The following is a 24,654-nucleotide window of genomic DNA, read 5'->3' as shown; positions in this document are numbered from 1 at the left end:
CTGCGCGTAGAGATAACAGAACCCAGAAATAGTCTCAGAATTACACACGTCAGCACTTAACAATGAGCTTAATATTTTGTGGTGCCTTTTTAATAAGTTCTGAAGAACTTGAAAGAGAAAGCGCTTTGCAGGATGGAAACATTGAAGGCTTCTAGAGAGGATCTGGCTCTTAGCTGAGATTTTAAAAGAGGACCCGTGTAGGACTTTGCAGGACCCGTAGGCTTAAATATAGAGAAGCGTGGGAAGAGTGTTCTGGGCAGAGGAAAAGAGAGGCGCGGTGCCGGAAGCAGGTGAGTGGGATGAGTGTGGGGTGCAGGTGTGTGCGTGCGCCTCCACGTGGAACCGGGGTGTGAAGGGGGGAAAGGGCACACCGAGACTTCTCAAGCACAACTTGCCAGTATTCCTTTGTGGAAAACCCTTCTACTCCTCCCTCCGCTTCTAGATCCCTTTTCCCTCTGCTCAGTTATCAAGAGGCCCATACCTACTCATCCTTCAAACCTCAAACTAGGCTCTACTTTCCAGAAACTTTCCCTGACCTTCTGAGTCTCCGTGGAGTGTTTGTTATGTTTCCCTTCAAGGCCCTGCACTTGCCCGTCATATGATTGTATTGTCCTGTAATTGCTTGCCGAATTGTCTGTTTTCACCATTACACTCCTTCCTATTCGGTGGCCAGAGGCGCCATTGCTGTTCAGTTCTCATTCTGTTCACAGACACCTAATAGAAGTGTCCCATGGATCATAAGCACTCAGTAAAAATGTGTGATGTGAGAGGGGCCTGCTTGGAGTGATGAGGCTATGCGGGGACTTATTTATAAAAAGATTTAAAGTAAAGAGAGGTTAGATTACAAAAGGCCAGGATGTCAGGCAGAGTTTTCGCTTTATTAGGTAATGTAGAACCATTTTGTTTTTTGAGTCTGGGGACAGGATACGGCATATTCCTGACTTTTAATTAGACCTTCATAAATCAATTCAAACTATTCAAAGCTTGATATGCATTTCTAGCTTTAACGAGGGATTATTTGGCTCCTTACCTTGCATCAGGTGTTTCCATCTGTGAGGTCGGGAAACCCTGTGACTTTAATGCCGTGTGTTTTATTAGAGAAGTTTTGTTATTTTACTAGTCTAATTTTGTTTGTAGGAACTGAAATTATTAGCTGCTAATTGTGCTCAATTTTCCATCATTTTGCAGCTTCAGATACTTACTATTATAAGTAGTCAAATGTTCTTTGGTTTATATTGTTAACACACAGGACAAGGGATTTCAGTGTTCCACTGACATAATATAAACATTTAAGTTGTGTATTTGTGAACCTAGAGTTTAATTGATATAGCACAATGGGCTTACAACTGTAGCATGGAAGAGATTTGGGTAAACACATTAACATGTCAATACTTGATATGTAGTATTTAAAACAAGATATGCTTACACCAGATTAGCATTCATTTGTAAATGTGATTAGCAAAGGCACTTTTCTCAGTGAAGATTCTTTGGGTAAAATTCCATTTTTTAAATGTTTTAAAATATTCACAGTCACTAATTGTAAGTAACATTCCTCTTTCTCCACTTCTACCCCAAATAATAATTTAATATGCCATGCATCTATTTCTGGTTCTTTTTTTTTTTTGTAGTGACTGATTTACAAGTAATTCTTAAGCTCATGTTGTGTTGTCTTATGCTTAAAAACATGTATATCAGCAATAGTATATAGAAAAGTTGTGATATTTCTTGCTAGAATCTGTTCCTTGGTTAGATACTAAATTATACCTAGTAGAATTTGCTATCTTTCCCCCTCTCTTCTTCCCCCATCCTTGGAAGCTATAAGAATTTATCTTGACTTAGACTGGGTTACCACGTGCAACTCACCTGATGGCTTGGCCAAGGGCAAGAAGGTTGTATAAGAGGTATGTATATAAGGGGTATCATAAGACCATCTACCACAAAAGTTTTTCTTCCACTTGTCCGATACTAGGGACAACTCCTTTGGATCGAGGTAGTCCTTTGGATTTATTTCTAGGAACCCTAGAATAACTTTGTTACTCAGAAGAGGAGTATAAACTGTTTGCCCAATACCAAAAGTCACATTTATTATGTTGCCTTCTACCGTCCAATCAAGAGCATGGTTTCGTTGATGTAGACTTTTAATATAAGAGAAAAAGAAAATTGAAGACGTAGCATGCATGACATAAATAAGAAGGCAGATACAAGTAGGGGACATTGGGTGGCAATATGGTGCTCAAACAGGGAAGAGTAAGGTTAAAAAAAGTAAAGAAGGTCCTGAAAGAGTTGTTTTTTTCACACTTTTGTTTCCTGTCCGAACTGGGGGCAGTTAGAACATCTCCCTCACCAGCATGTTGTGGCCTTGGTTATCTACACAAATCAAACCAGAGTAATATTGGTTGAGTTATTTTTATCTTAACATTGGATCTGTTTCAGTACATAGTGGAAATGGGTAGTTGTATGTTGTCTTAGTCTATTTTACACACAGGGAAATGGTACTTGGCTATGTTTCTTTACATTAACTGTCCTCGATAAATAATCATTGGTCATTGTATGAGTATTAAGAATTTGCTGCATGCCATGTGTTAAAAGACATTGTAAGTGATGTAAAAACATGCAGTGTTCATTATTTCAAGCAGGTATTCTGACAGCCTTACTTTTCTGTCTAACTCTGCTATTCAGTGTTTGATTATTCTCTTACTTGAATTCTGTGTTATAGCCATATTGCCTTTGCTGTAACTGGACACCAAACTCTTTTTTGTTTCTGTCTTTGTCTTTTGAACGTATTTTCTACTCCTTGGAATACCTTTCTTGTTTTCTGTGCCTTATTATTTCTTACTTTTTCTAGAAGACTCAACTCTTTTTTTTTTTTTTTTTTTTTTTGACGAAGCATTTACCAATGTACCATGTCAGATTTAGATGCAGATTTTCTGGGTCCCCATCACTTGTCACATGAGATCACCTTTTAATTGAATTTGTGTGTTTTTATCCTGTCCACACCCCAATCCCTACATGACACATTCCTTAAGGATCTAGTGGTGTTTTGTTTTTGTTTCTTTTTGTTTTGAATTCTTGAAACCTCATGTCTTAGAATGCAATGATAGAGGTGCTTAATAAATATTTCTAGGATATATGAACACATAAATGAATGGTTGGATGGATGAATGGATACATTGAGGGATTCTAGTAGAAGAAAGAGTAAAGATTTTAAGGGAAGATGAGGTAATTATAAAGAATTACCCTGGAGAAAGCATGTTGCTTTAGAGTCTAGAGCCATGCATAGGCTTTGAAGAGGAAAGACATTGTCTTGTCCAGTATCACAGGGAAGGATCCACTGGATATAGAATTAGTGTCACATTAAGGTACAGCCTGTGGAAGAGTAAAGTGGTGTCACCCAACTGATTTGTGAGATATAAACCGAAAGTATATTATTTGTAAGCACTAACTGTGCATTTGGTATAAGAACCCACAATAATTATATAATTGAAATAAAAAGTAATATTTTCTTAATATTAAAACAAAATATATAATTTATTATATTAAAACATATCAAAATATATTAAAACAAAATATAAAACAAAATCAGGTTTTTTGAAGTATATGAAAAAATTCCAGCCTTACTCTGGTACACAGTTGAAAAGGGAGGAGTGATTTAATAGTGTTTTCAGATAATTGTGGGGGAGCCTGAGTGGCTCAGTCAGTTAAGCATCCGACTTTGGCTCAGGTCATGATGTCGCAGTGTGTGAGTTCAAGTCCCACATCTGCACTGACAGCTCAGAGCCTGGAGCCTGCTTCAGATGCTGTGTCTCCCTCTGTCTCTGCTCCTTCCCTGTTCATGCTCTGTCTCTCTCCCTTTCTCAAAAAATAAATCAACATTAAAAAAAATTTTTTTAAAGATAATTGTAGATTTTTCTGGTATAAAACATTTCAAAATTTGAAATGATCATAACTTAAAGGTTACTTGCAATATGGGACATGAAACCACTAAAATCTGTGTTCTGTGAACGGATCCTTTATTAATATATGATTTTGTAACATCATGGTCATTGGAAAATACAGGTTCACTGAGCTTTTCAGATCTTCCAAATGTTGACACACTTTGCATTTTATCAAAAAACCACATTTGTTAATATCACCGTGGCTATCATCTGGAAAGAGTTTTAAGTATAGGGAGGATGTCAAGTCCGCCGTGGCAGGCGTAGATGGTACAGTTGTGGCCTGAGAAAGTCTTCCAGTGTCATCTTTTCAAGCCAAGAGTGCATCCTTAAATATATGAAAAATACAAATACATTTCCCTTTAAATTGAAATAAATATTATCAACTTCTAAACTAACAGCTGAGTGAAAATTTAAAATTTAGAAAACTTTAACATAATTTAATATTACTACAAAACAAAACAGCAGAGTATAGTTGCTTTTTGTGTATACATGTAGGTGTAAGGAAGACTCGGGAATTTTAAAATAATAACAATGCACAATGATGAGGTTGCAGAGATAATAGAGAGTCTAACCAGTGATTGCTGAGAAGAGCACAGTGCAAATTCTAAGAACAAACTGAGTTAATCCCTGAACACACATATATTTGTACACTAAATCTGCTACCTTAGAGAGTTCTTCACAAGCACACATTCCATTAGCTGGGAGAATGAGGACATTGTTAGATGTTGCATAGTTTGTGGAAAGCTGCACTGTGTGCCTTTGAGAGAATGAGAATGAAAAGCACACATAATACCTCAGTACTGTAATGAAAACAGCTCCGATCTTGCACACCCTTTAAAGGGTCTCGGGGGCATCCCCAAGAAGTTACAGACAACACTTTGAGAACTAGTGTGCTGCTGCCTTAGATCAACCAAGCCTTGAACAATGTAGCAGAGAGGTGGCAGACTAATTTTGTACCTAATTTCAGAAAATAGGAGTCAACATTTTATTAAGCACATACTATATTCTAAGCACGGTTAAAACTGAATTAAAATGAAAACTTTACCGAGCCCCTTGAGAAATGTCCTACCTTATTACTTAATGTCCAGATGACGAAATGGAGTCAAGAGCGGAAAAGTAATTTGCCTTAATGTCATACCTTCAGTTAGTGGTGGAACCAGTGTTTGCAGCTAAGCAGCGTCCATCCTCTTAAATACTATGCTTCACCATCTTTCCTGGATATATATGTTTTTCTGGTGGTTTGTAAATGATTTTGCATATGGTCAATAGCATATTTGCTTTTACAGGGTCAAATGAGACTCTAGAGTTAGGTTTCAAAGACCTGTGAACTTTCAAATTAATGCATGAAACAGAAAATTAATGCATTTGAAAGAATTTTGATAGAAATTCAGTCAAATTAAAATAAAGTATCTTTAAGTTTTCCATCAGTCTAAAGTTATGATTGCAATAGTCAGGCAACTCTTTTCTTCACGTATATTAACTCTTGAAGAATATTTTGTTGGATGTATAATTTAAGGGAAACAGGTTTGTTTTTTATTTGTTTCCTTTCCTCAGTCCTTAACTTTTTGTTTCATTATTTGCTAGTTTCCATGATTCTTTCGCTGTTTTTTTTTTTCTTTTTATCTTTGAATTACGGAAGTTTGGTAACAATATGCTTAGGTGTGATTTTCTTTGTATTTATTGTGCATGAGGATTTGCTGAACTTCTTGGATCTGTGAGTTACTGCTTTATCAAACATGGACTATTTCTAGCTGTTTCAAATATTTCTTCTTGTATCCCCACGCTCTCCACCCCCCCCCCCACGGGAGTCTAAATACATGTATGGCAGACATTTTGACATTGTTCTATAGATGTCAGGTGCTCTTCTGTATTTTTGCTGTTTGTTATTCTGTTCTTTTGTGATTCTGTTGGAGTTGTTTCTATCAACCTGACTTCAAGTCCACTGATCCTCTCTTCTGATGTTAAGCCAATTAAATGGAATTCTTTGTTGCAGATTGTGTATTTTTCATTTTTAGCACATTTCCAATTATTTCATTTTCTTTGCTTTCTGTTTCTCAGTGGATACTCTATTTACTTATGCACACGTGTACATTAAGCTGCAAGTGCAGAAGACTGAGTCATTATAAATTGTGGGACTTCTCCGGATTCTAATCTGTCATACGGCAGTTAAAAGTTTGATAAACAATTAACCAACTTTTCTTGACCCCTGCCTAGGGGAGATTCTGTAACCTTCCACTACTTCATCTGGGTTGAAAATAGCCCCTTATCTCTCCTAGACCTTTTATTTACTTACTTATTTACTTACTTATTTATTTAGGAATATAGTTCATTGAGGTGTATCTGAGTCCTTGACTTAAAAAAAAAAAAACTTAACCAATGTATAACTTATATACAATAAATCCCACATATATAAAATACCCAACTGGACTCTATTTGATAGATGTATACACCTGTGAAACTACCACCAAACTCAACATAAAAAAAGATTCCCATCACCCCTTAAAAGTTTTCTTGTGTCTTTTTCCAATCAATTCCTCCCTCTTCCTCTGTCCCCAGACAATCACTGATCTGCTTTCTATACTTACAGGTTTGTTTGCAGTATCTAGATTTTATGTGAAAATGAGATATTCCTGTATGTGTGGTCCCATTCACACAACATAATGATTTGGAGATTTAGCTACGTTGTTGCATGTATCTGCTGAGTAATTAATAGCTCTTTACATGTATGGCTATACGACATCTTTCTTTATTTGTTCACATGAACAAAGACATTTAAATTGTTTCCAGGTGTTGGCTATTACAAATAAAACTGCTGTAAATGTTTGCATACAAGTCTTTGTTTGAATATATCTTTTTTTAAACATTTTTTTTTTCAACGTTTATTTATTTTTCGGACAGAGAGAGACAGAGCATGAATGGGGGAGGGGCAGAGAGAGAGGGAGACACAGAATCGGAAACAGGCTCCAGGCTCTGAGCCATCAGCCCAGAGCCCGACGCGGGGCTCGAACACACGGACCGCGAGATCGTGACCTGGCTGAAGTCGGACGCCTAACCGACTGCGCCACCCAGGCGCCCTTGTTTGAATATATCTTTACCTTTCTTTTGGGTAAATGCTTAGCGATGGAATAGCTGGGTGGTATGAGAAGGCATGTTTAACGTCTTAAGAAACCACGGAACTGTTTTCCACAGTGGTTGTTCCTTTTTACATTCCCACCAGCAACATATAAAAACAATGCCAGGTATCTCACATCATCACTAAGTCTTGACATTGGCAAACTTTCAAATTTTAGACATTCCAGTGGGGTTTTGCCTCATAATTAATATTATTGAACATAGAAACAGATATTTATGGGCTATTCTTATATCATTTTTAGTGAAATATCTGTTCAGATCTCTTGCCCATTTTTAATTGAATTGTTTGCTCTCTTATTTCGTGGTAAAACTTTATATAATCTGGATTTAATTACTTTGCTGATATATATGTGGCGAATGTTTTCTCCCAGTGTGTGACTTGTCTGTTTATTTAATGGTATCTTTTGAAGAGTAAAATATTTAAAATTTTGATGAACTCTAATTTATCATTTTCTTTGATGTTTCATGATTTGTTTTTTCTATTTAACCATCTTTTCTTTGGGGCACCGGGGGTGGCTCAGTCAGTTAAGAGTTCAACTCCGGCTCAGGTCATGATCTCATGGTTCATGAATTTGAGCCCCAAGTCGGGCTCAGTGCTGACAGCTCAGAGCCTGGAAACTGCTTCAGATTCTGTGTTTCCCTCTCTCTCTGCCCCTCCCCCACTTGTTCCCTCTCTCTCTCTCTCAAAAATAAATAAACTTTAAAAAATAAATAAAAAATAAACATCTTTGCTTCATACAAAGTAAAGATTTTCTCCTATTTTTTTCTACAAGTATTACCATTTTAACATCGACACTTATGGCTGTGATCCATACAGAATTAATTTTTGTATGTGGTGTGAAATATGGGTCAATGTTCATTTTTTTTCCATATGCATATCCAACATCATATGTTGCTCCAACATCATTTATTGAAAAAAAATTTTCCTCGTTGAATTGCCTTGATATGTTGGTTGTATAATTGAACATCCAAATCTGGATCTGTTTTTGGACTCTCTAAGAGTCCATTGATCTCTGTGTTACTCTTTCAAACCAATATCCAACTCTCTTGATTATGTTAGCTTTATAATAATTTTAAAAATAAAGTGTATAAATCTTCCCGTGTTGCTTTTCTTCTCTAGTATTGATGTAGCTATTCTGTGTCTTTCATTACCTCTTAGTATCATTTTGTCAACATCTACCAAAATGATTCCTGGGATTTTCGCTGGGATTGCATTGAATCTGTAGACTGTTTATGAAAAATGGATACATTAACAGTATTAAGCATGATATACCTCTCCATTTCTTTGCCTTCCTTATTTTATTTTACCAGTGTTTGTGGTTTTCAGTATAGAGGTCTTGCAAACCTTTGGTTTAGATTTTTTTCTTTCTTTTTTTTATTAAATATAGTTTGTCAAATTGGTTTCCATACGACACCCAGTGCTCATCCGAACAGGTGCTCTCCTCAACGCCCATCACCCACTTTCCCATTAACCCCCCATTAACCCTCAGTTCATTCTCAGTATTTAAGAGTCTCTTATGGTTTGCCTTCCTCCCTGTCTGTAACTTTTTCCCCCCTTCCCTTCCCCCATGGTCTTCTGTTAAGTTTCTTAGGACCCACATATGAATGAAAACATATGGTAACATAGGTCTTTCTCTGCCTGACATATTTCACTTAGCATAATACCCTCCAGTTCCATCCACGTTGCTACAAATGGCCAGATTTCATTCTTTCTCATTGCCAAGTAGTATTCCATTGTATATATAAACCACATCTTCTTTATCCATTCATCAGTTGATGGACATTTAGGCTCTTTCCATAATTTGGCTATTGTTGAGAGTGCTGCTATGAACATTGGGGTACAAGTGCCCCTATGCATCAGTACTCCTGTATCCCTTGGGTCAATTCCTAGTAGTGCTATTGCTGGGTCATAGAGTAGTTCTATTTTTAATTTTTTGATGAACCTCTACACTGTTTTCCAGAGCGGCTGCACCAGTTTGCATTCCCAACAGTGCAAGAGGATTCCTACTTCTTCACATCCTCTCCAGCATCTATAGTCTCCTGATGTGCTCATTGTAGCCACTCTGACCAGTGTGAGGTGGTATCTCAGTGTGGTTTTGATTTGTATTTCCCTGATGAAATGTGACATTGAGCATCTTTTCATGTGTCTGTTGGCCATCTGGATGTCTTCTTTGGAAAAGTGTCTATTCATGTCTTCTGCCCATTTCTTCACTGGATTATTTGGTTTTTGGGTGTGGAGTTTGGTGAGTTCTTTATAGATTTTGGGTACTAGGATGGTTGGATTTATTTCTAAGTACTTTATTTATATTATCACATATAGGTTTTTAAAAATGTTATTTCCCAGTTATTTACTATGAGTACAGAAATTACAATGGAGTTTTGTAGATTAGCATACATAAGTACATAGGTATAACTGCAACCTTGCTACACTCACTTTTTAATCATAGTTGTTACAGACATACCTCATTTTGTGTTTCACTTTATTGTGCTTCACAGATCCTGTGTTTTTACAAATTAAAAGTTTGTAGCAACCCTGAATCTAGCAAGTCTACTGATGCCATGTTTCCAACGTTTGCTCACTTTGTATCTCTGTGTCACATTTTGGTATTTATCATGATATTTCAAGCTTTTTCATTATTGTATTTGTTATGGTTATCTGTGGTCAGTGATTACAACTCACTGAAAGCTCAGATGATGGTTAGCATTTCTAAGCAATAAAGTACTTTTCAATTAAGGTATGTACAGAGACATAATACACATTTAATGTACACTTAATGGACTACAGTATAGTGTAAATACAACTTTTACTTTTATTTGTACTGGGAAACCAGAAAAATAATTCGACTCACTTTATTGCAATTTTACTTTATTGCCATTGTCTGGAAATAAACTTCCAATGTCTCTGAGACATGCCTATATTTGGTAGATCCCTTGGGAATTCCTATGTGAACAGTTATATATACATATAGCAAACGGGGACAGTTTCACTTCTTTTTTTTTTTCTTTTATTATTAATTTTGAGAGGGAGAGAGACAGAGTGTGAAGGAGGGAGGGGCAGCGCAGAGCCCGACATAGGGCTCGAACTCACGAATCATGAGATCGTGACCCAAGTGGAAGTTGGGCCACCCAACTGAGCCACCCAGGTGCCCCTTCACTTCTCTCTTTCTAATCTTTGTGTCTTTTATTTCCTTTCCTTAACTTATTGCAATGGCTAGGATCTAATTTCAATGCAATTGATTAAGGGTGGTGAGAGGAGGTATCCCTGCATAAGTGTTAAATCTTTAACTTGGGGTATGACTTTAACTGTAGTTTTTTTTTAGATACCCTCTGATAGGTTTTTTAAAACTATGATTAGGTAGTGTATCGAGTTAGTTCTCATCATTGGGGCTTGAGTGGGAGTCTCTTGTGATTTTCTACAACCTAATCAGAAGTGAAGTCTCTGTACTGTGACTTTGAACTAACTTGATACAGTATGTAGTTAGTTAAGTATTTCTGTTTACAGAAAACTACCAATAAACATAAACAAAGAAGAAAAGATTTTGTATTCTCAAAATCCTTCTTTCAAACTTGCTGTTTTTCAGTGTAATCTGCAATCAGTTACACTGTAGTATTTCCTCATCATAACCCATTGTTTTCTTTACTTTTACCCTACTATTCTTATTGAAATTTGTCTCATAAAAATTATAAATTTTTTTTAATCTAAAAGTCAGATGATATTTTCTCAGTCCTCCTGGTGTGGACTGAATTGTGTCCCCACCAAAGTTCATATGTTGAAGCTCTTAAAAATCCCCAATGTATTTGGAAGTGGGGCCTTTGGGAGATAATGAGGCGTAGATGAAGTCATGAAGGTGAGACCCTCATGATGGGATTAATGCCCTTATAAGACGAGGCAGCTTGCTCTTCGACCATGCTGGCACCTGACCTTGGACTTCCAGCTTCTAGAACTATGAGAAATAAATGCCTATTGTTTAAGCCACCCAGTCTGTGGTATTTTGTTGTGTGTGTGTCAGACTGAGCTGACTAATACACCCCCTTACCCTCTTCAGACTTGCAAAATGCACACTTGTTTTTGAACATGTGTTCTCTTTTGTTTCCATTCTCATCATAGTTTTCGTAATTTTTTTTAATGTTTATTTATTTTTGAGAGAGAGAACGAGTGGAGGAGGGGCAGAAAGAGAAAGACATACAGAATCTGAAGCAGGCTCCAGGTTCTGAGCTGTCAGCACAGAGCCCAACATGGGGCTCAAACCCACGAACCACAAGATCATGACCTGAGCTGAAGTCATGCTTAACCCACTGAGCCACCCAGGTGCCCCTTTTGTCATAGTTTTCTGGTTGCTCCTTCTCCATCTTAGTCATAACGTCCTTCTCCAAATCTTAAATAATGAATGTTCCCCCAGAGTAATGAGTTTGGCTATTTTCCCTCTCCACTTGCATCCTTTTGACAATGAACAGTTTGAATTAAAGTCGACTTTAATAGCTTCCTCAGTGTGGCAGACCACACACTCCTATCTCTAATCCTTAATTAAATATTCCAGTTTTCAAATGCATCTCTGCATAGATGCCCTGCCAGCAGTTCAAGATGTGTACAAAACAAAATTCAACATCCCTTCTGTCAAGCCTACTTCTGTTACATCTTTCTATTAATGGCACCATTATCTTTCCAGATAAAACCTCAGTCATCTTGTTCTTCAGACCTAGTCATTGGCCATGTGACGCCAACTTTAATTTTATAATATCTCTATCACCCATGCTTTCCTGCCCTTTCCCACAACTTCCTTCACTCACATTCACTTATACTGTTCTCCCTCTCTGGCATGAGTTTTTACTAATGACTTTGTGCCCAAACCCTAGTCATTTTCAAAACTAAGCTCAAATTCCCTGCATTCCAAGAAGTTTTCCCTGATCACCGTTTTGCTGCTGTTGCCTGAAAGCAATGTTTTTTATAAACATCATTAATTTTCTATCTCTACCTATTCTCCACCTTTTATTTTAGCCATTTAAGAAAATGTATATCACCCATACTAGACTTTGAAAGAAATAGTTTTATCTTTTTCAGAAACTTAGTGAATATTGATTGAATAAGGTTGATTTATTAATAGCTCATAAAACTTGTTTTCAAGGGGCAACACATTTTATATGTTCCAATCTAGCCTCATTTTACTTCTATTTTATACTTTCTTGTCTGTGTTTTGTCCTTTATATTGGTTATAATTAATAGCCTGATAATAGCGTATTTTATTGATGAAAGAGTTCATATTTATTGAATACCAGATAATACATGATACTGTGCTCAGTGCTTCTGATAAAGCAGTGAGGTATTGGACACATGTATGGTTTTTCACTTAGCTAACTTAACAGAGAAGTGGAGAAAGAGCATAGACTCTTGACCAACCCCCCCGCCCCATCGTGTCCCCAGGAGCTTCCAGAGAAACATCTTTCTTGGGGTCTTCAGGGTGGAAGTTTTGAGGGAATTGTAGAAGATGGAGGTCTTTTTCAAAATACAGCCATTACATGCCCTCCCCAGGGATGCTATCCACCTAGCACCTCCATGCATTCAGCATCTAAGAAGCTCTCCAAAAGTCTGTTGGTTAGGAATTTTCATGGAGACTTCATTAGGTAGGAATGATTAACGAAATCATTGACTGTTAATGATTAATTCAATCTTCGGACTCTGTCTTCTCTCCAGATACCACTGTGGGATGGAGAGTTCCAACCCTCTAATCACTTGGTTGGTTCCCCTGGCAACCAGGCCCCATCCTGAAGCTATCCAAGGAGACTTATCACTTTGGAGATTCCTTGAGTTTTAGTAGTTGTGTGCCAGGAAACAACAGGCAGAAACCAAATATATATCCCTTATTCTGTCACAGCACGGCTGTGTTCCAATGAAACTTTATTTATGGACACTGAAATTTGAATCTCATATAGTGTTCGAGTATCGTGAAATATTCTTCTTTTGATTTTTTCAAACGTTTAGTGACGTAAAGACCATTCTTAGCTCTAGGGCTGGACAAGAAAGGCAGCAGGTTAGATTTGGATCACAGGCCATTTTATGCCAGAGTCTGCTTTAAAGGGTCTGAAAGGTCCAGTGTGTTCCTGAGTGGTGGTTTGGCTTTATCTGCCCTTGCCAGCCCTGGCCCAGTATGGGCATCTCCTTCACTGCCTGAGCCTTTACTGTTGGTATATCTGTTCCTGTTCTTGTGTTTTCTCTCTTTGTTGAGAGAAAAGTGCTATATTTCTATGGCTTTATTAGTTTGTGGCCCTTTTTCTCAAGGATTTTGAGAAAAGTTTCAAGGGCTGGAGTAGAAGAATCATGAGGGTCACTATTGTGTCTTCTTCCAGAATTTTCTCTCCAAATACGACAAATTAAAGCCCAGATAAGTGCACTTTTGTCTACCATAGGGTGAATTCTGTGCTGCACGGATTACCCCTTTATTCCCTTCAAGGATGAGGCCACTTTGATATCTCCTCATTGTTGAAATGTTAATTCAATTGCTCTGCAGGTATGACTGTGAAAACCAGAATCCACTTTATTTACTCTTGCTAGAAAGCCTGTCATCTCCTATTTTAATCAGACTTTGGGTGACTTACCTAGATTTCACAAATATCCTAAAATTAACATTGCTGGTTAGTGTTTCATATCTTCCGGCCCATCTCTTAAGCCTTTATACAAAATAAGTAAATATTGAGGAGATAAGTACATAAAAGAGTTAACACTGAATCAATATGGAGAACAGTTGGCTTATAAAAGCCACAACTGGAGGCAAGAGTGTTTGTGTAACAATACTAATCATTTGTCAATCTAACATTCTAGGAAAAGAAAATCAGATACCACTGTTTAAGCTCGGTTGTTATGGGTTTATTTTGTTTAAAAATGTTTCCACATTAGAAATAGTGTGGATTGGGGCGCCTGGGTGGCGCAGTCGGTTAAGTGTCTGACTTCAGCCAGGTCACGATCTTGCGGTCCATGAGTTCGAGCCCCGCATCAGGCTCTGGGCTGATGGCTCAGAGCCTGGAGCCTGTTTCCCATTTTGTGTCTCCCTCTCTCTCTGCCCCTCCCCCGTTCATGCTCTGTCTCTCTCTGTCCCAAAAATAAATAAACGTTGAAAAAAAAAATTAAAAAAAAAAAAAGAAATAGTGTGGATTTATGGAAAATACTATATACTCCACTGATGTCAGGCTTGCCTGATTTATTTAACAGGTTTGGTTTCATGAGTGGAAAAAGAGATTTAAAATCTAGCATCGTCCTTCAATTTTTATTCTAATATCATATTAAAGAAATTTGACATGCAACTTATTAGCTAATGGAATTATATAAGATAAAACCAAATTAGAATCTTACTAATCTGGGCTGTGCTGTAAACTCTATTATTTTGTAATTCAATAAAATAAACCCTAAGTATTGACATAGATGTTATTTTTCCCCGGTATGTATTAATGTATTTCAAGGGGAGAATGTTTTCCAAATTTGTAGAGTACCAAGCACCTGCTATATATTAGTTTCCTCAAACTGGTTTTGACAAGTTATAGGAAAGGTGTCATAGATAAAAAACATTACTGGATCTTTCTGAGAAAATAGAATAAATTTGTCATTCTTCTATTTAGTGACTTCCTTTAGCATGCTTTACATCTTGCATCTTGTACAGTGCCTTTGTGTAGATTCTTTTCTAATCCTTCCTACATCTCTATTTAATCTTTTTTTTTTTTTTTTTTTTTTTTTTTTTTTTTTTTTTTTTTACCATTTTACAATCGTGGTAACAGAAGCTCAGTGAAGCTAAGAAACCTGCCCACGGGGCGCCTGGGTGGCTCAGTCGGTTAAGCGGCCGACTTCGGCTCAGGTCATGATCTCGCGGTCTGTGAGTTCGAGCCCCGCGTCGGGCTCTGTGCTGACCGCTCAGAGCCTGGAGCCTGTTTCAGATTCTGGGTCTCCCTCTCTCTCTGACTCTCCCCATTTCATGCTCTGTCTCGCTCTGTCTCAAAAATAAATAAACGTTAAAAAGAAAAAAGAGAGAAACCTGCCCACTGCCGCCCTCCTGCTAAATAGCAATTGCGATAGTCAACATTAATCATTACATGTTGGGTACAGGTGCTTATTCTAAGTCCTTTACTCTTATCCTTTTGCTTACTTTCACAACACATTTATGAGATAGTGGCTGTTCACATCCTTATTCTCCAGATGGAGAAAGTTGAGGTGCAGTTACGAATTTAACTAAGGTCACAGAGCTAGTAGATGGTAGAGGCAGGGAGCAGACACAGACCATCTGGTCCTTGGTCCTGGAGCCTGAGCTCATCACTGCTGCACTAACTCCACTACCTCAGGGCACACCTGTGCGTGGCACCAACATTCATGTGAACTGATCTTTCCAACCACCAAGTCTCTATCACACCAAGTATCTTCACAGTGATACAGATAATGAGTAAACATAGAGTCTCAGACACTAAAAACAACCCACCGTTGCACGAGAGGGAAAATAGGTGTTTCTGTGCGTGTATGCAGGTTTATCAAGTCGAACATGTGCTTCCAGGTCTTCCTGACTGACCAACGTTAAAAAGAAAAGAAAAGCGAGAAGTAATGATGTTAAGATAGTCAGGAGTTTTATTATGCTACTTAAACGAAATGTACCAATCAGCCCAGTTGTTTCATCATCATGGACTTGTTTTCATTTTAAAAGTTTCATCCAGTTGTAGTACCTAGATCATAATGGAATCTATAGCGTCCTCAAGAATGTGGCCTCACTGGGTGTATTTTCCAAGTAGTTATGTCCGCTTTTCACCTTGCAAACTGAAATCAAACATTGTCGAGAGCACAGGCATTTCTGAAACAACACATTACATATGTTCCTGAAAAACCTCGCATGCTGCAGAACCACACTAAAAATAAAAGGACTTGTGGGAAGAAAATGTGTTAGGGTAAAAACCAGTCGACACCCTGAGCAACAACAAAAGCAGTAACAATCATAAAAACTGTATAAGCTTGTTAAGGAGACCAGTTGAATTCTGAGGAATCCTGCACGAAAGCAATTATAAGCCTGACATTAGGGGAAAGGGTGAAAGTAGTTTGATGGGAAGGGGCTATAAGAAAGTGCTGAGCCTGCTGAGTGTCGGAGACGGGGAAAGAAATAGAGGACAACCGTAGTAAGTACTTCCAAGATAGGACACATGGTCAGACCGGAGCTAGGAGGAAGACCATGGGATAGATGGAGACCCACCATGACTACTCCTCTAGACCGACTTTGTTCACCTCTTTATGACTGTGTCTGAGCCAGTTCACATCACAGAAATACACAGTATTTATCTGAAAACAGATAAAAAACCAAAATGGCTTTTTATGGGGTAAGAAGGAATTCCATTTCTCATTTCACTCCTTTCACAATAATTGTTATATTTTCAGTAAATATATTTTTAAAGGACCAAGTCTCTAAGGAACTATTTTGGTAAAAAACAAAACAAAACAAAAAACCCCCAAAAAACTATGATGGCAATTACAGAAATAGCTGCAGGAAATTGTTTTATATATCACAGGAACAAAAGATTGAAATGGTTATCTGGTTTCCTCATGACTGACATGACCTGCCATCGGTGGTAATGATATTGAAGACATACTAACTGTGTGTATTCAAGTTTCGGTGATAATCACACTAGAGAGTTTTAAACATAGAGATTTAGGATTTATAGTCCCAAAACTTTTGCTGTGTAAAGTATGCTGTAAGCATTTTGCTATAAAAACTGAGAATCCCATAATGCAATTCTCAGAGATAAAATCTCCCTACTAAAGTATACTAAACTCTGCTATCACTTCAAAGATGTCAGAGAATTGCTCCCTATTCCAATGAAAAAAGATTGTGAATCACACCCCTATTATTCTTAACAAAGAATTAATACAGTTTGTTAAACTGTAATTATCAGTATTAAATACAATTGTGGCAATTATTATTAAACATAATTTGAATCGGTACCGTGGCTCTGACGAGGTAGTTGCTATCAGGTGAAGGGGGATTTCTGGCATTTTGGGCCCTAGCATTGACATGGCCATTGCCTTTAGAGTTGATTTCTTTGTGTTTGTGCTGCTGAAGCGAGCACTGGAGTTGACTTCTTTGTTGTGGGAAGATTAACAGTATGGGCTCTCTAGTTACAAAAATTCAAGGTAAGTATCCCCTACTCTTCATCCAGATAGAAGATGCACCTTACACTTGCATGTAAATGCAGTCATGGAAGGTGAACATTCTCTGCTGTGACATAAACTGGAGTCAGCTTTCCCACGTCTGGGCTTCTGAAGCAGGAGAAATTACTTTCCAAAAGGAGATTTTTAGCAAGAGAGTTGGAGCATTCTGACTCCCACAAGGTGTTATGTAATAGTGAGAACCCAAAATCTGGGCTCGGTTATGATTGAATAACCAATGTTGTGGGAAATGGATTATGGACTCTTGATTGCTCCCCATGGGGCCTAGAGTCTTTCCTGGGCTGTGGTATTGAGAAGTGAGATCAGAGGAGTATGTCCTCACTGTCCTTCAGACCCCATATGCAGTCAGTAGCCAAGGGCTGTAGATTTTTCTATCTGAAATACTTCTGGAATTGATCCACTTTTTCATCTTCAGGGTCACTATTTTAGTCCAACCCAGATCAGCCACCTGTCCAACTCTGCCACATTTCTCATTCTCCGTTCCAAATAATCTTTAAAAAATACAACCTAATACGTTCACATCCTTACCTCTTAGATTTCAGTTAGTTGCCCTTGGAATAGAGTTTTCCTTTGTTTAGCAAGGTTTGGAGAGCCCTCCACAATTGTGACCTCTCACTGTCTCAGCTCCCTCCACTGTCACCCTGCTCTCCCTGACCCCATGCTCTAGCCATTCTGGAATTATTTCAGTTCCTAGAACATGGCTAGGTCTGTCTCGACCTCCAAGAATGCTGTTCTTTCGGGAACTCTCTTCACCTGCTTCAGGGTCATAGCTCAGCTCAGATGTCTCTTCCTCCTGGGACTGGGTTTGGATCCCTGATTTGCACTCCTAGAGCACTGTGCACTTCCCCTTTCATTAGCACGCATCACACATGGAACTGATGTGTCAGAAATGGTTCTCCTGCTGGATTGTAGACTCCACGAGGACAGGCGATGTCCTTCATTCACTGCTCTGTCCCTGCGTCTGTAAGAATTCCTGACACACAGTAGGTCATCCATAAATACTTGTTGAATAGAATGAAAAGTGAATGCAGTAGAAGGTAATCCGGTGTATCAAAGAATCTGTGGGAGTGGAGATTATAAAAAAAGAAAATGAAAATAGCATTGGAGAACTCAAGTATGTTACAAGCCAAAAGTTTCATGAGCTTTAACTTTTCAGAGGTCGTCGTTGACTTGAGCAAGGTGCATGTCAGTAACCCAGTGGAAGCAAAGGCCAGGGAGTTGTACACTTAGGAATTACTATTTTGTAAGGAAGTGAACCCAGCACATAAGGCCTGATCTTTCAAGAAGTGTGACCATAATGAGCAGAGACAATGGCGAGGCGAAGGAGTCATGGTGAGATGAGAGTCTGACATTTGCTTGCTTTTTTTTGTTTTTTTTCAAACTTAGTCCTGGAGTAACTTGGACATTCTCAACCAGTTTTTCTAGTACTTTGTCCTGCTTTCCTGATATATCACAGAGGAATGTCCTATAAATATTTCCTACTGCAAAATGAAAAGAAACACATTTTGGAAGTTTGACTTACGGAGTTTTAATTTTTTTCAATTTTTGAAGAACAAAAACTGCAGATTGTCAGCCTACCTGCAAAATAAGCTCTTTCCTTGACATCGGTTTATGAACGTCGTGATTAGTTTGTGCTGCTGTGTGCAGACTCTCCCCTTACCAGGGCACTTTGTGTTTCGAGCCTCTCTTCTCCCTTCAGCTAAACTTAAAATTTTGGACTTTGGAATTTGATCTTAAAACACTTATACCTCTTTAACCCCGGATTTTGGCACGGCTAGGTCCTCGGCCTGATATTGGACACTCGATGTTAACTACTGACTTCTTCTAAGGAGACTTCAATTCTTCGGCGCCCCCTTCCGAAATTTCTAATTTGAAACCTGCTCTTTACGACCTGCTGTTCTATTTAAGTTGCTGCAAAAGGGGCTTTCTGTGTCAGAGCCCTTATTGTGAGTGTTTTCCCTCAGGTCTTTGATAGGGAGAAAACAAGATTCTTGTGTATAACTCTGGAGTTTAAATGATGGACAGGCCCCTTACCCAAACAATAATGCATCCAGGTTATTAATATGAGGCCAGTAGCTGAGTCCTTTTTCTCACTATAGAAGAGTTAATCACTTACTAGCTAGAGGGAGAGAGCATTCAATATGTTCAGAGGCTGTTTAATCATTAACCTTGGGGATAGCAAATAACATCTCTGGGTTTCTGAGAACATATATCCCACTGCTTGCCAAGGCCTTGTCACCAAGCTTATTATTTTAATTAATTTGTTTTTCCCTTACTGTGTTACCCTCATTTCTATAACCAGCTGTGGACTGAGTTCAGCCATTGACCAAACCACTTCCGAAGTCACTGCTAATGTTACACATCAATATCACCAGTCATTTAGTCGAAGAACATATTCTGTATTCCTAGCAGGCAAACACAAGACAAACATAGGTTTCCAAGGTATCGGCACTGAGAGCATCTGTTTCATAATGTAATTTCATCGGTTGAACAGATGAAGAATGCTAATTAGTTTGTTTATACATATGTGATTTAATGAGACTAAACACTTAACTGAACTTAAAGTAAGCACAACTTGTTTCCTGTTGCTGTTTTTTCTTAATAAAAAAAAACAGCGTTAGACACATTTTCTGGAAATTATAGTGATGTGCAATAGAGGAGAAGAAAGAATTTCAAGGTTGACTGGTCCGTTTTATCCTTCTGCAATGAGATTTAACAGGAAACTGAGAGTCAAAATGTTGGGTTTAGGGACAAGTGTTGAAATCCAACATTAACGAGAAGGTTAAACTTAATGGGAGACTTCAGGGCACCCGGGTGGCTCAGTCAGTTAAGTGTATGACATCAGCTCAGGTCATGATCTCAGGATTCCTGAGTTCGAGCCCCACATCAGGCTCTCTGCTGTCAGCACAGAGCCCACTTTTGATCCTCTGTCCCCCTCTCTCTCTTAACCCCCCTCAAGAATAAAAAAAAATAAACATTAAAAAGAAACTTAACGGGAGACTTTATCATAAACTCTTTTATGTCAAACTCCTAAATCCCAAACTAAAATTCTAATATGTACCAGAATTACTTATTTTAGAGAGAAGTTCTATACCTTCATCAGATCCAACCTAAAATCTTCAAATTTTTTTTGGCTTTTTTTCTTTTTTTGTGTGTACTCTCTTCTTCTAGTTATATTTTGATATGACTGAAATCATGGCATTCAGTTAATATAGCTCTTCTCCCTGAAAATTAACATAAAGTAATGTATTATAATTTTTATTGTTATTTAATATTATCTTCTACACTGTCTTTTTTACTTACAAGTTATACTAAACTGGATTCACATGGGCTACTATATTTTGGGAGTGGAGTGGGTAGAGGAGATGAGGAAGTGACTCTGGTCCCGTAGTCCAAATTATACCTGGATTAAAATGCTTCAGTTAACCTGCTCAGCTTTTTACAACCAGGGGTCAGCAAGCCATGGCCTGATCCAAATCAATAAGGCCATTCTGAGGGCCAAATCCACAGCCTGTTTTTGCAAATAAAGTTTTATTGGAACACATGCATACCATTCCTTTGTGTATCAGCTGTGGTTGCATTCATGATGTAATGGCAGGAGTTAAGTCACTGATAGAAACTTGCAAAGTTGAAGTTATCTACTCTCTGGCCCTTCACAGAAAAGTTTGCTGTCTGTCCACTGATCTAAAGCATGTATGAGGAAGCGAGTGAGTGAAGAGTAATAGTTATGTTCGGACGCATTAAAGACTGAGAAACATATATTTGTGGAATTGAATCAAGATAAGTGTGCTTGAGAGCCTTGGAGTTTTAGGTCTTTCAAAATCAAAGTAACCATTCACTCTCTTACCAAATTACCTTTGGGTCATTCTAGCCTGCTGAGATAGCTGCTTCTTTTTTTCTGGCAGGAAATGGCCTTTGCTTGTGAATATATAGGATCTTCCTTGTGTCTTCTTGACGATTCATAAATTACATGTGATCACAGATTTGGGGGATTTTAAGTAACAGAGAGTAGCACCCGCTTCTTCTGACCTGTCAGCATCCATAATCTTCGCCCATACCTAATACCTCATGACGCTCCCGAGGGCTATCACGTGGTGAATTTAGCTTCCTTATTTGCCCCAGTTCAGAAAATGAATTGCCCATTGTTCTAAACTTACTAGAGAACATATCTGTGTCAAATTACAATCTGTTGCTGGTATACATGAAGAACATATTAAGAGCATTAAGGCACACAGAAAAGAAAAAAATAAGTAATTGAACTCCAGTTCTAAAGACTGAAATACAAGGTTTTATCCTGGAAGATTCAACTACCACCAACCAACGAGCAGGAGAATTATGTTTTTGTTTGCTTTTTAATATAAACTTGCAAACCATATCTTTACTCCTAGTTTATGAACTAAGCCTGATTATTTAGAAACTGGCCTAGGAGTTTGGGTTGATAGAAAACACATTGGTTCTGGTGTCAGAGGGACCTACCTGTGAACCCTAGCTCTGTCACTTTCCAGCACATCAAATGAAAGAAAATAGCCTAAACTTTTGAGCCTCTGGATCATTGGGGATTGTGTCGTTTGGCTGTTGGGAGGATCGATGGAACAGTTCCCATGAGGCTTGACTGTAAATACAGAGTCCCCAGCAGTGCCAGGCACGTCGTAGGAAGTAAGTAAGCTTGGGCTCTTTTGCACTCTTTTTGTGTTTTTGCTTTTCAAAGAATGAAGATGGTTGGTGGACCCAGTTACTAAAGACTGTTAGTATTGCTGACAGTTCATGAGACCATTTGAGCGACAAATAACTAATTATAATTGGGTTGTAAACTGTGGGTGGGAGGATTTACAGTCATGCATCAGCAAAAACAAAAGTACGAAGGGAACATGCTGAAATAGCCACGTATATGATTCCCGTGGGCCCCTGAGAGGTTTACTCCAGTGTCCTCTAGATTTGGATCCAGAGACCCCTGCAAATCCAGTGGCATGTGCTTAGGGATCAAGAGTTCTTGGAAAAAAATATTACTTTCTTACATTTTGATAATATTTTTAAATTATTTTGCTATTTTTAGAAACAAGTGTCTTCTTTTGCAGTAATCATTTTTTTAAAATTTTTTTAACGTTTATTTATTTCTGAGACAGAGAGAGAGACAGAGCATGAGCAGGGGAGGGGCAGAGAGAGAGGGAGACACAGAATCTGAAACAGGCTCCAGGCTCTGAGCTGTCTGCACAGAGCCTGACGCGGGGCTCGAACTCACGGACCGCGAGATCGTGACCTTAGCCGAAGTCGGACGCTTAACCGACTGAGCCACCCAGGCGCCCCTGCAGTAATCATTTCAATTAATTTTGTTTTCCTCTAAAACTCAGTATTTCAGCCAAAAACATATATTTGAGCATCATCACATACTTTTTTTTTTTTTTTTTAAGTATTGGAGACACTAGTTTCTGCTATTCTGATTTTTCAGGAAGGGAAACATAATGAGAATGTAGTAGGACTTAGCACTAAGACACAGATTTATACTTGGCTTCTGTCATGAAACCATAAAGTTCCACTCTTGTGAAATCAAACTTAACGAAGTGGGCTATCTATAAAAATGGAAATCAGTAGTTTGCGGTAAGGACATTTTGGAGAAGATTATATTCCATTTGAAGAATACAAAACCCGAGTATTTAGTACACTAAAATGCACACCTATTAAGGTCTTTACCAAATGTTTCATCCATATAGTAGCTGACATGTCCACCAGAATTTTCTTTTTACTTGAAAATGGCACATGGACATGTGGTCTTTGCCTTTTTTACACCTGTCTTTTCCAGTTTACACAAGTACACGTCCTCACTTCCCTTTCTCTTCTGACTCTCCACTACCCCTAGACACCGCAGTCACCAGGACCTTTGATCTGATAGTGGCTTCTGTTTGTCAGTCCCGCATAAAAAGAACAGCTCATCGGGAGGCTATCCACAGCAGGGCGAGAGGCTACCAACACCATGTTCTGCACGAAGCTGAAGGATCTCAAGATCACAGGAGAGTGCCCTTTGTCCTTACTGGCACCGGGGCAGGCTCCCAAAGAGCCCGCAGAAGAGGTAGCAGGAAGCTCAGAGAGTGGCAAAACAACTCTGCCCATCTGTCAGGATGTTCCTGAGAAGAATGTACCAAGAAGTCTTCCTCAAAGAAAGACCAGTAGGAGCCGCGTCTACCTTCACACGTTAGCAGAGAGCATTTGCAAACTGATTTTCCCAGAGGTGAGTGCTTGCTCTTTTGAGATTTTCCTGATATTTTGAATACTGTAGAAGAACATTTTTTAAGGGGAATGTAAACATTTGCTTTCTCACTTTCAAGGATATATGTATATAATAGATGTAGAGTATTTCCTAGAAACATCTAAAAACACTTCTTAAAAGCAAACATGTTCTTTTTTAAAAAATATTTTTTCTTAATGTTTGTTTATTTTTGAGAGAGTGAGAGTGAGCAGGGAAGGGGCAAGAGAGAGAGACAGAGAATCCAAAGCAGGCTCTGTGCCAACAGCAGAGAGCCCAATGCAGGGCTCGAACTTGTGGACTGTGAAAGTTGACCTGATTTCGGTCAGACACTTAACTGACCGAGCCACGCAGGCGCCCCCAAGCAGTCATGTTCTTCAATTGTGTTTATTCTTAAATGTTTAAGATTTTGAATTCTTTTCTAAAGGATCCTGCCTCAATGGCCTTTATGACTTCGAGCAAGTGCTTAAGCCCTCTTATCCTCAACTTCCTTATCTATAGTACCTACTGCCTAGAGTTTCAATGAGCATGAAGTGAAATAATCCATAGCTCTTGCCATACCTTAAGTGCCTGGTAGTTGTTAGCTATTATTTTTAAATTAAATTTCTTGAAGAATAACTTATTTTCTGCCAGTTTTCTTCTAATTCCAAAGAGCATCGTAGGTTCCCTGCCAACTTGTTGAGGTGGGAAAATCTCCCCTTTCCTCCTCTGGCTCTGAGTGTGACCCAGAAGTCTCTGTTCAAGCCAGAGTCCTTGAGCCAGAGTCATGGCCCTGTGCTTGCAAATTACCTCTGACACTTCTCAGTATAGCTCTGTGAGCTGTGTAGCCTAATGCCTCTTCAAGATCTGAAGCACCTTCTGTTAATCCACCTATAGGAGAACCTTGGGGCCAGGGCAAATATCTAATGAAGTCACATATTAGGAATCACAGAGTATATGGAGAGCTCCTCTCCCCCTGTGGGGCTAAAGAGAAGAGCAGCTGAAAAAGTCTTCATGATGTCTTTCTCCTTCTGGCAGTGTTTACAGTTCTATGTAAACTCACTTCATCTGGGAGATTGGACATTGATATAATCTGACTCCAGCTATAATAATCCGTTGAAAATGTTTAATTGACCCAGCACCAACCCTCTGCTTTGTGTAGAGCACTGAAGAACCACAGATTGCTGACT

At 38.5% G+C, this 24,654-nt stretch overlaps 1 protein-coding gene across 8 annotated transcripts in view; it reads left to right on the top strand.

The window, feature by feature from the left end:
* The window catches only part of GUCY1A1 (guanylate cyclase 1 soluble subunit alpha 1), a 63,415-nt gene that overhangs the window by 7,696 nt on the left and 31,065 nt on the right, over positions 1-24,654 (top strand). For 4 of the 8 annotated variants that reach the window (XR_003968285.1, XM_030312863.2, XM_030312868.2 and 1 more), the window contains one exon: positions 23,102-23,470. Coding sequence is in view for 7 of the 8 variants with exons in the window: in XM_030312863.2 (XP_030168723.1) it covers positions 23,216-23,470 (255 nt within the window). In the remaining variant the exon portion in view is untranslated. Of the gene's footprint in view, positions 1-80; positions 291-21,752; positions 21,904-23,101; positions 23,471-24,654 lie in introns of those variants that run through there. The other 4 variants (XM_030312864.1, XM_030312865.1, XM_030312866.1 and 1 more) reach the window with 3 other exon arrangements.

Source organism: Lynx canadensis, chromosome B1 (genome assembly GCF_007474595.2).
Source record: "Lynx canadensis isolate LIC74 chromosome B1, mLynCan4.pri.v2, whole genome shotgun sequence".
In the NCBI taxonomy this organism is placed as follows: Eukaryota; Metazoa; Chordata; class Mammalia; order Carnivora; family Felidae; genus Lynx; species Lynx canadensis.
Note: the sequence above shows the minus strand (reverse complement) of the source record. Positions and strands in the feature narration are given on the sequence as shown.